This window comes from Cibotium barometz, chromosome 47 (genome assembly GCF_041138505.1).
Source record: "Cibotium barometz isolate CiBa-2024 chromosome 47, ASM4113850v1, whole genome shotgun sequence".
NCBI classification, from domain to species: Eukaryota; Viridiplantae; Streptophyta; class Polypodiopsida; order Cyatheales; family Cibotiaceae; genus Cibotium; species Cibotium barometz.
The window spans coordinates 13,433,490-13,447,189 of NC_141092.1; the positions used below are offsets into that span (position 1 = coordinate 13,433,490).

Below are 13,700 nucleotides of genomic sequence, written 5' to 3' on the forward strand. Positions count from 1 at the left end.
CATTGCTGATGCACATGACATCCCCCTCTGCTAAACTTGATGACGGGAATCCAACCTGCTCTTGGATGACTGTCATCATCCCAATCCTGTCCCGAAGTCCCTCTGTCATCATCCATCCCTGGCAAACCTTTTTTGTCTGAAAATCCGTTCTGTTCTCCAAACCACTCTGTCTCTGATGAAGATCTATGCATCTGGTCTTCCTCTAGTCCACAATCCATTCCTGCCCTGACTCTGAACACCGTCTTGGTCTTCGTTCCTGGAACTGAGTCTGGCACTCTCACATCACCCTTGGAGGATCAACCTCCCTTGGGACCGTTCCCTTAGAACCCATCTGGCTCACGGAACTGCCATCCCCATCTGGCACTGTGGAACACCACCAACAAACCTCCTGGGAGTTCTTCCCGATCTGTGTTCCCGCCTTGGGCTTCGAATCCGTGTACTTTCCTGTACCTTGGACCTGCACACCATCATCTGGGACTGAATCAGTGTTTAGCTTTGCTGAGCCTGATGCTCTGATACCAATGTAACGCGCGGAAGCTCTGGGTAGTCTTCTTTCAGCCCTAAACACTCTTGGAAACCTTCTGATGCAAAAACGCACCATCTGATGCAAAAACGCAGGTAGAGAGAGAGTAGAGAGAGAGAGTGAGAAGTGCTGGAATTTCAGTATATACTATGGTACAAAAAGGTACATATCTTTGCAGCCATGGGCTGCCTTCATAAAAAGGTAGCTAACCCTAAAATCTGTCCCCTATGGGACCTCCTATGATTCTCTCCCACTAGGGGATTGGATCATAGGAGGTCCCATAGGGGACAGATTTTAGGGTTAGCTACCTTTTTATGAAGGCAGCCCATGGCTGCAAAGATATGTACCTTTTTGTACCATAGTATATACTGAAATTCCAGCACTTCTCACTCTCTCTCTCTACTCTCTCTCTACCTGCGTTTTTGCATCAGATGGTGCGTTTTTGCATCAGAAGGTTTCCAAGAGTGTTTAGGGCAGGAATGGATTGTGGACTAGAGGAAGACCAGATGCATAGATCTTCATCAGAGACAGAGTGTAACACGCGGAAGCTCTGGGTAGTCTTCTTTCAGCCCTAAACACTCTTTGAAACCTTCTGATGCAAAAACGCAGCATCTGATGCAAAAACGCAGGTAGAGAGAGAGTAGAGAGAGAGAGTGAGAAGTGCTGGAATTTCAGTATATCTATTGTACAAAAAGGGTACATGTCTTCGCAGCCATGGGCTGCCCTCTTGAAAAGGTGATAACACACCCAAAACTGCCCTAGACTAGGACTCCTAATGACTCATACCCCTAGTGGGTTGAATGATTGAAACAATGAGCACTTAGTCCTTTTTATATGGGTCTTTGACCCCCTTTATGCTGGCCGACTGCTGGTCGGCCAGTTCCATGTCCATACTAATATTCAGCGCTGCCCGACTGATAATAAACTCTGCCCGACTGGATCTGCTGCTTGGTTTATGATGCGCCTGATGCTGCCCATGTCTTCTGACTCAGCCGACTGGTTCTGTGAGCAGTCGACAGCATCCCTTTGGTTCTTCTCCAAGCCTTGCTTCAGTCTACACTGCAGAGGTGCTCTGTGCTCTGTGCTCCATCATCCTGGTACTGGTTCATAGTCTTTATCTGCTTGCCCCTTCTGGATTTAGTCTTGAGAAAGTCCATGGCATTGCTGATGCACATGACAATGAAAGACTACTTTTGAACTCTTTGCATTTGTGGAGTCGCGTGTCATTGTTTGGCCAGACAGAGATGCTTCACGCATACGATTCAACCGCATGGTCACGTTAGGCTTGGTTAGAATCCGAGATGCTGTGATACCTGGTCGTGACGCCATATTCGTTTCGTCGTATTCGGTACCACTTTCAGGTTCCTCGGACATTTCAGCCACTATGGGTTAACATCATGCATGCACTTGAGCCTTTTACTCCATTGCCTCGGCCATCTGCAAATCAGCCTTGGCTTGATTGGGCACTATGTAAATCTGGTGACTTGATATCACTTTCAACTAACCAGGTCTATCATAAGCTCGTATCAGAGAAAGATTGGGTTTCAACCAAGGCCAATAAGGTGTGGGGATTGCACAAGTCTAAATCATGGTGGCAGAAAACTCTTATGCGTGGTTGGCAGTCTAAACTCCCTTACCAAGGTAAGCTCTTCATTTGGAGGATGTTGGTGGGAGGGTTACCTACACGGGATCAGCTCAGCCGTCGTAAAATTATATTGGCCTCTTGCTTCTTCTGCACGACATGCACTGAAACAGTTATGCATCTGTTCATGAGTTGTCCAGTGGCCCGTCAGATTTGGTCTTTTATCTCTCGCGTTTGGGAGGTAGTAGAGAGGTCTACTGTTTCGGCTCATCAGTGGATATTTGGGATTTGTCCTCAAGTCATTACTTCGGACAATCACCTTGTGATATTCCATTTCCTTAGATGGACAGGACTTTGGCATATTTGGACTACACAGAATGGGTTCATCTTTGATTCCTTGTCTGGAATACATGGGCACATTCTACGTATCCGCGGTTTGCTGCTTTGGCAGTTCTCTTCTCTAAGCTCAGCTACTGGATGCAGATGTTATTTTGTTATGATCTACGGCGGCTCGGCTGGCTCATCTTTGATGCTTTTATCTGGGATGCTTATTTGGCTAGGAGGCTTTCTTATTAGTGTACAGGTTTGCATGGTCATGATCCTTTAGAGGATCTTTTGTGGGGGTTTTCTTGGGGCCATAGGTTCTGTGTGAGCCATGTGGCTGATGTACATTTTTACATATAATATAAAACACCATTTCACCCCCCAAAAAAAAAAAAAAAAAAAAGAGAGAGAGAGAGAGAGGATAAGCCTTGGTCCAATTCTGACAAAAGATTTTCATTGGGCCACTTCCCAAGTATCCATAACTCTCCCAAGAGTGGGAGGGTGGCCAAGTCTTGTCTAGGCACCCAAACCCACTTATAAGTTGTCTGCCCATACTTTAATAAAGTGTAAACGAAAGTCACTTATAACTTATCCGCCCACACTTAAATGAGATGTGGACCTACAAAACAGCAAATTTAGCCATAACTCTTAAATGAAGAAACATAGAGTTTAGAGGTACACCTACCACCTGTCTACAACCCACCAGCTAGGTCAGAATACAGATTCATGCGCACAATTCACGGACGGGCATCCCCTACCCATAAACTACACATATAGATCTTGCAAGCAATAAAACAGTGCACACAAAAATAGTTCGTACATGTAAGTATGCCATGCATAAGAATGTATTGGACAATCTCCCTTTCATTTAGCTTGTAAGAAACGATCATTCCGGGCATAGATATTGCATTCCCAGGCCAACCGAAATACCGTAATCTTGACATGGACGCAGACCAAAATCCCCAACCTCTCATGTCTAGCCTACTGTCCCTGGTGTAGACATCAGTCCCCTACCATGAAGTGCCAGTCCACATGACCATTGGCGTAGACATAAGTCCCCTGCCATGAAGTGTTATGTCCACACAATGAAGTCCGTCCATAGATGCATAGAGAATGCCCAACTAGTGACAGGTTCGGTGCTGTTGCAAGTGGCTGAACCACCTAAGGGCGTGATTGAGGTGGTAGAGGCACATGGGACGGATGGTGGTCTCAGGGCCAAGTGGTTGGGCAACAGTGGCGATCTTAGAGCTGAGGCGGAGGAGCTTGCTGCAGTATTGTTGCCCACTAGAGGAGCTGAGCCACTACAAAATTGGTGGAAACTAGCGACACCTTCTAGGTTGGAGGATCCTTTGCACTCGCACCGCCCGGTCTGGCAAGCACAAGGTGGCAACACTAGTGGTGACAAGCTCCGTGAAGGCAGCTGGCTTTGAAAGCGGCAAGGATTTGGCTCTGACAGCTGGTTCTAAGCACGTCTAATACCACGCTGTTGGTCCCAGTGCAATGAGGGCAAAAAGCACGGCTGAGGGGAGAGAGAGAGAGAGAGAGAGAGAGAGAGAGAGAGAGAGAGAGAGAGACTAATGTTGCACATTAACAAAGGATTAATTGAGGATTAAAGGGGAGTATACAAGAGTCATGAAAAAACATATTTGCATTATGTTAGTTTGTCCCACATTAATCACTATTAATATTAACATTCACATGGACCATCAAGAACTAGACCATACCGAGTGGTAAGTGGACCATGCCCACATTAATCACTAAAACATTCACATGGACCATCAAGGACTATTAATATTAACATTCACATGGACCATCAAGAACTAGACCATGCCAAGTTTTTAATAGTTTTGGAAAATGATCCAGTACAATTCAAGAATTGCAGATGCTCTTACTAGGAAAGGGGTCACTTCTTTCAAATTCCTATTCACCCCTCCCACTTTGAATAGCCCTCGAGGGGCTTGGCCTTTATGATATGTAGCACAAACACATGGATTCTGAAGAATTCGAAACACGATGGGCACGAACACTTAGGGCCACTAGACCATATCATTATATGGATGGTTGGCTCTTCTATAAAGATCACCTATGTGTGTACACACACCTGTGTGATATATTCGTATGTATACATATATATGTACACACACGTGCATGTGTGTGTGTGTGTGTGTGTGTGTGTGTGTGAGCACAATGTATACCTACTTCATCTTCCTTGGACGAGGATGTATGATAGTTTAGCACAATGTTGACCATTTTGTGAGCCCTGATTAATAAAGGGGAAGACTCTGAAAATTGCATATAAATGTGTCTGCAAATTTGCGGAAAACGATGCAAGGGCAACTCTGATGAGCCAAAACCTTGAAAAAATGCAACAGAAAATTCTAATAATTAGAATACCTTGCGCAGAGCTTCGGAAACTCGGTCATGGCGGACGACTCCCGCGGCTCGAGCAGCGTAGTTCACAGCGATGAGGCCCTCCCACTGCTGCACAGCCAGAGGCTTCTCTGAAGGTATCCCGAGCCTCACCTGCTCCACCTGCTCATGCCATAGAACCGCACGTGTGAATTGCTCCCACCGACGAGAGAAGAAGAACAACAAAACTGAGCTAAGAATAACAGAAGAGCTTTCACCGCTGCGTAAAAACAGTCCAAATCGACATGCAGAACCACAGGCGAAGGTGCTTCGCGCTCCATAGCTCTCTCTCTCTCTCTCTCCACATACACAAAAAGAAATTGAAATGGCGAATTCCTATATTTTGGCGCCTTCGTGGTGCCGTAAGGGCGTCTCCGTGTGACATAGAGCTCCTTAGGGTGCCTTCACACGCATCGGCAGGACAAGCCCCAAAAAACGGAGGTCTCCACTCTAGAAACTTTGAGCTACCGTGGATTTTGTAAAGGTCTAAGACTCCTTCTAGAATTAGTGATCGAGAGACTTAGCCATCTTGTTTGCATGCATGTATGTACAATGTACGAGGGACTCCATGTGATTAGTCCAGCCCTGCAGAGCAGGCAGGGAAGCGGGCAATGTCTTTCTTGCCTTCCCAAAAGTAGTCTAGGCAGCCTGCTTACTAGCTTTCTCCCAATAGCAATACTGCTCAGATTTCATGTCTCTTTCCTAGACATGGGTTTTACTCCACCTAAACACATTGCACCTTATCCTACAAGCAAGACTCAGTGAAAAGGGTAATGGTTAGGGTCTAGGATCGCTGACCACCACGGGAAGCAACTATTGATAATGAGCATTGCATGTGGAGAAAAGTAGTGCACTAAGAAGCAATTGTTATATTAAGGTTATCACATTTAAGTTTACACACAGAGAGTTATACTGCATGTATTAATTCTTTATTCATAGCAGTACATGCACACAAGAACATTATAAAAGACAGTTATGACCTTCTTCTACTGATGCATCTAGTCACTTCACCTCTTGTGACCTTGGTGATTAGGAGAGTTGCTAGCCTTGGCTGCTCTTCTTGGTGATTAGGAGAGTTGCTAGCCTTGGCTGCTCTTCTTGGCCTTCTTACAATAACTTTTCTAACTTTTAATTATGCCTTGCCATCCTTTGCAAGTCTTTCTTTGTATCTTTGTTTCCTTCTTTGACTTGTTGAATTATTGTTTATGTCGCCATCTTTTGCAAGTGTTTCTTCGTATCTTTGTTTCCTTCTTTGACTTATTGAATTATTCTTTTTATCTCCTATGTAACTTGTTATGCTACCCTTTGCGTTTCTTGGATCTGTTTGGTCTTTTGATGTCATTCCTGGATTTTCCTTTGTAAATTTATTATTTGTTCATGGGTTCTTCTAGTAGTTTGTCTTTTCCCTATGGTCATGAGAGCTATAAATTTATTGTTTGTTCATGGCTTCTTCTAGTAGTCTATCTTTTCCCTATGGTAATGGGAGCTATAATTCCCAGGTTTCTTGTAGTAGTCTACCTTTTTCCCTTTGGGCTATGGTACTGGGAGCTGTAATTGCCAAGAACCAACTTTGTTTCTTGTAGTAGTCTACCTTTTTCCCTTTGTGCTATGGTACCAGGAGCTATAATTGCCAAGTTCTTGGAAATTTTGTTCTTTTTATGTTGTTGATTTCTTTGGAGTAGCTCTACTAGCTTATGTATTTTTCCTTGCTTTTGTTGTTCCTTTGTTTGCTTTCTTCCCTCGAGCTCCTTAACTTGTTCTTTCCCCTTGTGGCTTCTTGCTCTAGTCTTATACTTGCTTCCTGGCTTGTTCGGTTTCTTTAGCTTCTTTTTCTTTATTCTCTAATTGTTTTGCTCGTGTCTTCTTACTCTATTCTTACTCTATTCTTATGCCTACTTCCCGGCTTGTTCGGCTTCTTTGGCTTATGTTTCTTTCTTCTCTGATCTTTCCTAGCTTGTTTTTTGCCAGCATCTTCTATTTTCTCATTCTATACCCCATGCCATTAGGTAATACTTTCTTTTCCAAGTTTCAATCTTCTAGGTTCTCAATATGTCCTTGTTGGTGCAACTCCATGCCATCAGGCAATACTATCTTTTCCAAGTTCCTAGGTTCCCGTTTTTTGGTTCTATTTTGGATAGTAATCCCCATCCCTAGTTCAAAAAATTCTTGGTTCTATTCCGAGATAGTAACACCATAGTTATATAACCATATTAATTAAAGCGAAAAAAAATCTTGCATTTTGGGAGTTTTTAAATTGGAAGAATTTTGTTTATTTTGGGAAATTTTGTTAATTTTGGGAAACCAAAATGTAGTAGTGACAGTGTGCATGAAGGGTTGCTAGAGATTGAAAATCATATAATTGGTGCCATTTAGGGATTCAATGGATTGCTAGAGGTTATTAAATATCGTACAAGAGGGTGGTGTTAATAAACACCATGTAAAGTATGTTCTCCTTTGATTTTGCATTTTTCTTGCATCACGAGAAATAAAATTGGTCAAAGTCTTTTGTAAACTATAATGCTCAAGAAAGATCATTGTAAATGAGAAACATCACATGACAATACATATTACCCTAATAGGCTAGGAGATTGACAAGGAAAAATCATTATAAATGAGAAACATCACATGACATAATATATTATCTTGATAGGCTAGGAGATCATCAAGGACAAAATCATCACCATTGTCTAGATTCCACTAGAAGCAAGCCTTCATGTGCTTTGATACATACAAGCTGTGAAATCTTTATCTTCTTCAGTGGATTTATGGCTTTTGATGTCCATGACCACACGATCGCATCAACACATTCCCATACCTATGGATCAAACTCACTACCCAATACTTGTTCCAAAAATCATAGGCTTTTGCATCACTTAGACCTTTTCTTTAGGCATATGGTGCCCAATATTGAATTAATACTTTCTTGAAGTTAGGAGATGTTGCATCCATCTTGATGCTTGATTGGGCAACACCAAGCCATATGGGGTATATAGGGTCAAATGGCCTCCCCAAGACAAAGTCACCTTGCTTAATGTCTATCATTGGTCTGAACCCTTCCCTTGGCTTACCACTTTGAGGCGGCCCACATTAGTGGTCATTGCATTCCTCATAACCTTGGAACTTATTAATGTGAGCATCTACATTATCCACCTGATGGGGTAACTTTGTTCTTGACCACATTAGTGGTCATTGCATTCCTCATAACCTTGGAACTTATTAATGTGAGCATCTACATTATCCACCTGATGGGGTAACTTTGTTCTTGGCCACCAAAAATCAGCGTGCATTCCTGTCTCTGAGAAATTTGGCCAATCAAGCTCTCCAATCGTGTTTTTCTAGTAATCTATCACTTGCCTAATATAGGCTTCATATGATGCATTCTTGTCCCTTCTAGCTACACACCTCTCCCAAAACCTAATGTAATTCTCTATCCCTGATATTACTTGTGAGTGGTCCCTTAAAATTTCAGCCATAGCCTACTGGCAGCAATGGCCGTCCCTCATTATCTTTCTTCCACACCTTAATGCCCCCTTCTATGGGCATCTAGTCAAGTGATTTGGATGCACTTTATACTACATGATCGGTTTGTTACGTTGCATGCAAAATCAAAACTGTAATAGTTTTACATGACCGACTAGCATGTCCTGCCCATCACGTAGGTAGCCATCCACATAACGCTTAAAGTTAGAAACCCATGTAAGAAGAAATGGTACTAGTGAGGATGATGTAGATTTTCTAAATGTATCGATTACATGTGGGAAAGTGAATGTTTGGCCCACTCGTAATCACTACAAGAACCTGCTTAACATTGCATTGATATCCTCCTGTGTGTGCCCTACCATCAAGAAGCCCAATGAATAGTCTTGAAAACACCCCTTGCCTACAAGCAGAGGAAAGTGAATGTTTGGCCCACTCGTAATCACTACAAGAACCTGCTTAACATTGCATTGATATCCTCCTGTGTGTGCCCTACCATCAAGAAGCCCAATGAATAGTCTTGAAAACACCCCTTGCCTACAAGCAGAGGAAGGTATGCAAATAAGTATTCTCCAATGCACAGTTATCTAATTGGAGTAGCAAGTTCTCTAGCAACTTATGGAATGGGGGGTGAATAGTACCATTTCCATTTGAAGAGGGGAGTTTCCATGTGCATGTAATGGCATGGGATCCCTGCATGTGGTTGTAGCCTCCATAATGGAAGTTGTGGCCTCCATGGTCAATGTTGGGCCACCATTTTAGGTCTCTAGATGTGCATTTATGATAGTGACATCTACAATTTCATGGGATCCCTGCATGTGGTTGTAGAGTCCACAATGGAAGTTGTGGCCTCCATGGTCAATTTTGGGCCACCATTTGAGGTCTCTAGATTTGCATTTATGATAGTGGCATCTACAATTTCACATGGGATCCCTGGATGTGGTTGTAGCCTCCACAATGGAAGTTGTGGCCTCCATGGTCAATGTTGGGCCACCATTTGAGGTCTCTAGATTTGCATTTATGATAGTAGCATCTACAATTGCACATGAGCCACCCATACTCATAGGCCGCTTACCTTCAGAAATGTAATGACAGTCCAATGCCTTTCTTGAGTTCAGAGCATTCTGAAGTGGAACACTACTTCTTGGAATCCCATAAGTAGCTAGGTCTCTAAGGTCATGTGTGTCCATCCTCTCCAAGTTGTGTGCAAACAAAATGAAAGGGAGCTAATCATGAGGTTGGGGTCAGATGGCCACAAACCACTGAGGGTGAAGTGCCCACAATGACCATGTCCATGCCCATGAGAAATCATTCCAATTAGTGGCATTTATAATTGCCATATGGAATCTGTGTCCTTTGACCTCATCTGAAGTTTAAGAATTACTATCTTCCTCTGGTCCACCATCTTGTCATGGATTATGCATAGGTATTGTGGATTCATCTTTGAGTACCTGTGCCATGCACAGTATGGGGTCTTGCAACTTTGTTACTGTATCATATGCTTCTTTCTTTCCTCCATCAACATATTATGCTCTTCTTGTCTCTTTGTGGCTGCCAACTGAGCCTTCATCCCACTGCACAAAATGCATTTAGAGTACTCGCTAGTCTTGGCTAGGGCCACATTCTTAAAGTATGTGTTCTAAATCCTACCAAATGTAGATGTGGATAGACTCTCATAGCCCCGTTAGTGTAGTGCGGTGTGTCTACCTACTTGTATACTTCACGTATCACCAAACAATTAGGTCTCTATAGAACCATTCAACATGGTTCTACTCTTGTGAGGCATACGCTTTGAGCTATTATCCACAAAGTCTTAGATAAGAGCCCTACCCATACCTGTGTGCACCCTACTCCTCCTCACATAATCCCTATATTCACATGCACATATTGTTGTACACCATTCTCAAACTACTCCTTGTATCGATAAATTTATGTTTTTGGTATTCCGTATATCTCATGCCATGCTCTACAACATACCACCACACCATTCACCCTAAAAATGTAGCATACCCTCCCAACCAAGTCGTGATGCCAAGCCATAGACATCATATCATGTACATAGTTTATATGAGATTCCAAGGAGAAACCCAAAAATTAAATATGTATTCTCATTAACATGCCTTGATCAGCATGTTGGCAACACTTACTCTCACAACAATCAATGGAGAAAACTTGTTGCACCAATTCTAGTGACATTTTGAATACTAATGTTGGTGGCTCTCTTTGCTTAGGCTTCCTCTTAATGAAAGTGTATCTTTTTTTCTTTGAAGATGGAGCATCTTGTGCCAACGTTTCATTGTTGACCACTTCATCATCAATACTAGCATCTTGAGTCATGGGCACATATCATTACAATGGGCTTCCATCCAACATAGTAACCTGCTTAATGGGCCACACCTAACTAGGCTTACACTACTGATGTTTTGCATAGAAGACTATGAGGCACTTGATGTAACGTGGTTGATCTTCTCAATACCCACATCGAGGAAATCCTTACCCAATGGATCAAAGTTTATAGACTCGTCTAGATAAACATATAAGATCATGCCCTCCCTAATGGTACGTATCATGTCATCATCCCACAAAATAGCCTTTTTCTCCTTCCGAGTTCCACAGACGTTGTTGTTAGTTTCCAATGAAGAAACTAGCATCTCCTTAACATGAGGTTTCTTGGGCTCACTACGTGCAGCCCCTTGAGATATTGGCTATCTAAAGCCACACCAACATGTTATAGAGAGTTCTTAGGCCACCTCTGACAACACTCCAAAGTGATTCGCATGAATTCATTGCATCCATAGTGGGAAATAACATGAGCGCATCATTATTGATACCCTTCTCCACTATCACTGATACATTATCTACCCCAATATTCACACCACTACAATAACCATTTCGGTCGGTTACACAAACCGCACCAACTGCAACCACTTCATTCTCCACCAACATGTTGAGCTCGTCCCTACCTCTAGTAGCCATCCATATCATTTCAATTATGGAAAAAAAAAATACAAGTAGATTGGTGCCAATGAATTTCAATAGTTAAGTTCGTATCCTTACACACATAAACAAGCATAGCTATGCTCCCACAGGACTGTAGAGGAGAACGGTAATAGTGCCATTCTCCATAACCCCATGGAGACTATGTTAAATGGCACTAGTGCCATTCTCCACCATTGGTTATGGAGAATGCCATTATCCCTTTTGGAGTTACGGAGAATGGCACTAGTGCCATTCTCCACCATTGGTTATGGAGAATGCCATTATCCCTTTTGGAGTTACGGAGAATGGCACTAGTGCCATTATCTTTAACCCAAAGAGAAGAGGAGCATGGCACTAGTGCCATTCTCCATAACTCCAAAGTTAAGAATGACACTAGTGCCATTCTCCTCGTTGGGTCCATAACCCCATGGGGATAATGGCACAACTACCATTCTCCATAACCCATGGTGGAGAATGACGATGTTGCCATTCTCTCCATGAGGTCATGGAGAGAATGGTAGTAGTGCCATTCTCCATATTCCAAATGTGGAAAATGGCACTGGTACTACTCTCCACAACCCCATGGTGGAGAATGGCACTAGTCCCATTATCACCATGGGTTTTGGAGAATGGCACTAGTGCCATCTCCTTTTTGGGTTGGGGAGAATGGCACTAGCCCCATCAAGTTATGAATGACAATAATGCCATTCTCCCCTTCGGGTTATGAAAATTAAAATTTTGATTTTCCCGCTCAAATTAAAATTTCCTCCACTTTTTTGTATGTATGTATATATACGTGTGTGTGTGTGTATACACACACACACACACACACATATATAATGTATGTATGTATGTATACATACATACATACATACATACATACACACACACACATATATATATATATATATATATATATATATATACATACATGTATATATTTGTATATATGTATATACATACATATACATGTATATATATTTCCACCTAAACATCCTCTCTGCCCAGATGATGGAGCATAATTTTCATATGTAGGCTTTCGCCAACCGCTTGCTCTCTTCGAGAACCATGCCAGCATAACAAAAAAGCTTAATGCACAACTGATGCAAAAATGGATCAAGTCAGAAAGGAGGCCGAGCAAAGGTATAAAAGCCAACTATGTCCTCACCACATAGGTCCAGACGCTACTTGAGCAACTAGAATCCCAAAAGCAAGAGGTGCCTGAGGAAATATCCTACCAAATAGTTGCAAATCTAGGTAGAAAGTCTTATGAAGAAGCACAAATTTTTTATCTTGGTTAGGGCACTAATTAACTCAACTAACTTTAGCGATGGGGAAGAACCAATAGAACTAATGCAACCCTCTAATATAAATTCCTTTCTAGCTCCCCTTGTTAAGATACAAGATAGCTTGAATTAGATCCTACAGCATGGTTGGGTTGAGGCTTGGGACACGCGTACTAGCACCTGCTAATCCATAATAGTAAAACATATCATCCTTATTGTAAGATTCCTCCCCCAACCCCTCAAGATGTCTAGTTTCTCTCCCTGTATAATCAATCCCCTTTTCAGAATAATAACAGATCTTGTTTCTATCTATTTTGGCCTAGAGAGAGAAAATATTCTAGAGAGAGGTAATTCAGTTTCTAGATATCTTTGGATGGAAAAATATCCCTTCTTATTAAAATGATTTTCCCCCGAAACACAAATTCAAAAAGAACTTTCCAGTGTGCAATTGGAATAAATTGAAAATAGGTAAAAAGGACCTTAGCCTGAGGGTCCAGATTTTCTAAAAATTTTGGATTAAGGTTCCTATGGACCAATAAGATTAATCCAAATATAGGGAGGAGATAAATTAAAGAATAAAAGAAAAATATCCCAAAAATAAGTAAATACTCACATAAGATGAAGAGTTGACTAAGGACAAGGTGGTTTATTAGTTAAAAAAGAAGAGATATTTAGAGGAAATGATGCGTTTTTGACACCTCAGTGTGGGAAATTTCCCTCATGAAGGAGGCGCCTATTTCACATGTGTGGATGAGTTTTAAACTCACAAATAATGAGATATTTTCATCTCTCCTCTCTCCTGTTTCAACTAGATCCAAAAAGCGAGCTAAACTAACCCAAAAATGGTCAAAAATTGACGAAACTGATCTGGAAAATTCTAGAATCAGTTTGCTTGGTTAGAGGTTCATTTTTTCCTATAAATAGAAGCCTCCCCCTTTGTAAAAGGTTAATAGTGTTTATGCATTGTTACTCTACTCCTCCCCATAGTCAAATACATTGAATTCAATTGTTTTTAACTAAATCTTTCCAAAAGAACTGGTGGCCACTCTTGTTGCAAACAAGAATAGAACCCTCAATTCCTCAAGCAGCCAAAGGAAAGCTTACAAGTTCCATGTAAGCT

The 13,700-nt window shown here is 42.0% G+C and overlaps 1 protein-coding gene across 2 annotated transcripts in view; it reads right to left on the reverse strand.

The window, feature by feature from the left end:
- The window catches only part of LOC147611380 (DNA polymerase eta-like), a 132,548-nt gene extending 127,288 nt beyond the window's left edge, over window positions 1-5,260 (reverse strand). For both annotated transcript variants that reach the window (XM_086784449.1, XM_086784448.1), the window contains exons 1-2: window positions 5,057-5,260; window positions 4,824-4,961 (exon numbers count right to left, since the gene is read on the reverse strand). In XM_086784449.1, the coding sequence (XP_086640575.1) occupies window positions 4,824-4,961; window positions 5,057-5,119 (201 nt within the window). In that variant the 5' untranslated portion in view covers window positions 5,120-5,260. The remainder of the gene's footprint in view (window positions 1-4,823; window positions 4,962-5,056) is intronic.
- Window positions 5,261-13,700: the final 8,440 nt, after the last annotated feature.